Source organism: Mus pahari, chromosome 14, assembly GCF_900095145.1.
Source record: "Mus pahari chromosome 14, PAHARI_EIJ_v1.1, whole genome shotgun sequence".
NCBI lineage: Eukaryota > Metazoa > Chordata > Mammalia > Rodentia > Muridae > Mus > Mus pahari.
Window position 1 is genome coordinate 49851149 of NC_034603.1, and position 3525 is coordinate 49854673.

Below are 3525 nucleotides of genomic sequence, written 5' to 3' on the forward strand. Positions count from 1 at the left end.
GAAGAAGAAGAAGAAGAAGAAGAAGAAGAAGAAGAAGAAAAAGAAGGAGGAGGAGGAGGAGGAGGAGGAGGAGCAGGAGCAGGAGGAGGAGGAGCAGGAGCAGGAGCAGGAGCAGGAGGAGGAGGAGGAGGAGGGAGTGCTGGCCATGCAGCTGTGCTAATGCCTAGCATGTGGTCATGTACATGCCTTGCTTGTGGTGATGTGCATGCCTTAGTAGTGTACATGTCTAGCTTGTGTTAATGAACATGTCTAGCATGTATGAGGCTATACCTAACATGTACAACATGGTAACAGAAGGAAGAGGAGAGTGAGGAACAGAAAGAGATGGCTGGCATAATCTGAGGAAAGACCTTGTCATTTCTTCAGGGTTATTTGGAGCCCAACTGAGTTCTGAGGAGCCCATTTGCTTTAGGATAGCAGTGGCCTCGTGTAATAAAGGCCAGAAGCGAAAACTTAGCTTGACAGCCTCAAAAAGGGAGACCCTGGCCTCTCTTTAACCCACTGTGACTTCTAGTTTCCTTTCTTCCATAAAGATGTTTTTCCATTTCAAAGAAATGAGAACCAGTATCCAGTGAAGTCACTTCCTATTGCTGGCCTCAGCTGAATACCTTTCCCCCATCTGTTTCGCCGTCTAAAACTAGCAGTAGTAGACAGAAGCCATACAGCTTCCTTCTGGCTGAGAGGAAATCACCCCTGGGGTCCCAGTGCTTACTCAGCATGGTCCTGAGGCTCTTACCTCATCCTTCCTTCTGTAGGATCCTGTCAGGCTACTTGTGTCTTATAAAAGTCAGATGGCACTTCCAGAGGAGCAGAGACACTGGTTCCTGACTCCTCTAGCTTTCATTCCGAAGCCTGTGACCTCAACATGAAGATTCCTACACTTCTATGCCTCCTGCTCATAGCTGCCACCATCAGCCCACAGGTATTGGCTGGACCAGGTAAGGCTTCTTCTCCTTATCCAATCTCTCAGCACATTGCAGAGCTGCTGCACGGTCTGCAGTTTTGAAGAGACTTGGGTGACAAGAGGAATTAAAAAGAGTCATTATGCTAGTGACATAGTGAGCCAGAGCCAAGTGCTCAAAGCACTGAGTCCAGGCCCTGTGATGCCTCGTGACGCCAGCTCTGGGACAAGATGTTGAATGCAGCCTCTACAGAAACTGCCATTTCCTTGTTTGGAGAGGTGACCCAGAAGTGGCTCTGTGGTGAGAGGGACATCTCAGCAATAGAGGAGTAACAGATATGATGGCTTGAAGAAGAGTTTAGGGGTCATGGTCCAGAGTGCCTTCAAGAACAGCAGCCACATGTAGATATTAGAGATTTTTCTTAAACTCTAAGCCCACAGCAGCAAGGTGGTGGTGGACAGCAAGTTCTTAGAACTTCTTTTCCTGTGTCGGAAATTGATGGGATTTTTTTTCCATACGGATTTAAGGGCAAGTATATATTCTATAATATTCTGTGACCAGGCTCTAGATACACAAGTTGGGAGCCGTAACTCTTAGGTACAGTCCAGCATTCTTCCTTCCCTTGTGAGAGCAACCTGCCATGTCTCCTAATTGTCTCTCTCTTTTGCAAAATTATTTTCAGATGCGGTGTTCACCCCAGTCACCTGCTGTTATAATGTCGTTAAGCAGAAGATCCATGTCCGGAAGCTGAAGAGTTACAGGAGAATCACAAGCAGCCAGTGTCCCCGGGAAGCTGTGATGTAAGTTGTCCATGTCCACACTCCAAATGAGTTTCCTGTCTGAGGAACAAGTGAGAGGAGTCTGGACTCATGGTCTTAAGTCAAACAAATATAGCATCTTACAGGTCAGGTCCCCTACTCACCTAGGAAAACAAAGCCCACTGGAGAATCCATATTTTTCATCAGTAGGGAGATTGCACCCAATTCATTCAGCCAGGAGACTAAAGAGATTCAGGTAGGAGAGCAAGAACAGAGCTTCTTCCTGAGTCTTTCTTTCACCTTTCCCTGTCTTTTCTCCTGCCTCTTAATCTGTGGAAGAGAAGAGGCCTAGGGCCAATAGACCATGTTCTGAACAGAGCCTTCAGAGCACACTATCTAACTATGTCTTCTCCCCCACAGCTTCAGGACCACACTGGATAAGGAGATCTGTGCTGACCCCAAGGAGAAGTGGGTAAAGAATTCCATAAACCACTTGGATAAGAAGTCTCAAACTCAGCATCCTTGAACAACTTCATGTCTAGGCTGAGAGTTCCAAAAACTCTTAACGTATTTTCCCCTGACATTCCCCATGGGCAGTGTGATATTTATTATGATATCTAAAGATAGATGCTTTTAATAATTTAAACACAAACTTGCTTAAATTATATTTAATGGTATTTAAGCTATATTTGGGCCAATTAAACTGAATTTAATTTACAAACTGTGTTTGTTTTTTATAAAAACTCAGTTGAATTCCTGGCAGAATGTCAGAGTTCTCTCTCGAACCTGCCCGTGGGTAAATGAGATCCATCTATGGTGCATTAGCATGATACCAGCTTTCGTATTCTTAGAGAATCAGTGTTTCTTCTAGTGGAGTGTGTTCTTGCTACTGCTGTGTTCAATGTTGTTATATGGCTATGGTGTTTTCAAAGAAAAAGACATATATATTCTTAAGTACATTACTCTAATTTGGGGTCATTTTAAGCTGAAAGGGAAAAGCCAGTAGCAATGGGTAACAGTGTGAAGGACCATCCTGCAGGAATGTCTTTTGGCTGGGCAGGACCTGCTGAGGTTCAGGGAGAATGAGGTGGGACATGACAGTCCTTTCAATCCCTCTAGCTCCAGTCCTTCCATTACCTGCCCATAGTCATGAGCTTCTCCAAGTCCATTTCTTTTCGAATTTCACCTTTTTTTTTTTTATGGAGTCCCCTTAATGGCCTCTCACAATGCTCTTGAGACTTTTCTAACTCCATGGTTTTCCCATGAAATGAATTCTGAAGCCCAGAGTAGTAAACATGTTGGGAGTGAAGCCACACCAACAAGGAACACCAGGCATCTATGTGCCACATCTATTTGGGATTTTTATAAGGATATCTCTCTAACACATCTTCTTTGGAAGGGCTGTGGACATGATAGGCTGTGAATGCACAGTGCTCTTCTGAGATAGCCAGCAAAGAGGGAGGGTACTGAGTCAGAGAAAAGAATCCAGTCAGCTGCACACCCCAAATATGGAGAAACTGGCAGTAGGCATTAGAAATAAAAGGTTGCAGCCTTGTTGTAGGGACTCTTTAACTTCAGGGTAGGAAAGCAGTAGGAACACAGTCGGTAGGCTCAGACTGTAAGGACAGGAACACACAGAGAGGTAGTAACAGAAAGAGTTGCCAGGTCTGAGCACAGGATACCATGAGGAAGAGAGAGCCTAGGAGCAGCTACTGCAGTGGTACAAGAAGACCTTGACCATTGTCTTAGTCAGGGTTTCTATTCCTGCACAACATCATGACCAAGAAGCAAGTTGGGGAGGAAAGGGTTTATTCAGCTTACATTTCCATACTGCTGTTGATCACCAAAGGATGTAGGACTGGAAC

General features: G+C 44.9%; 1 protein-coding gene across 1 annotated transcript; it reads left to right on the forward strand.

Annotated features, from left to right (window-relative positions):
• Positions 1-816: 816 nt before the first annotated feature.
• LOC110332475 (C-C motif chemokine 12) lies at positions 817-2377 on the forward strand. The gene is made up of 3 exons (XM_021213726.1): positions 817-938; positions 1585-1702; positions 2081-2377. Exons 1-3 carry the CDS (start codon positions 866-868, stop codon positions 2184-2186), a joined length of 297 nt encoding a protein of 98 aa, XP_021069385.1. The 5' UTR covers positions 817-865; the 3' UTR covers positions 2187-2377.
• The last annotated feature ends 1148 nt before the right edge of the window (positions 2378-3525 follow it).

Bases quoted from the DNA above. Each gene is read 5' to 3' on its own strand.
- LOC110332475 (XM_021213726.1), top strand. From the start codon at position 866: ATGAAGATTCCTACACTTCTATGCCTCCTGCTCATAGCTGCCACCATC. The intron at 939-1,584 runs GTAAGGCTTCTT...AATTATTTTCAG, and splicing joins ACAGGTATTGGCTGGACCAG to ATGCGGTGTTCACCCCAGTC. The intron at 1,703-2,080 runs GTAAGTTGTCCA...TCTCCCCCACAG, and splicing joins TGTCCCCGGGAAGCTGTGAT to CTTCAGGACCACACTGGATA.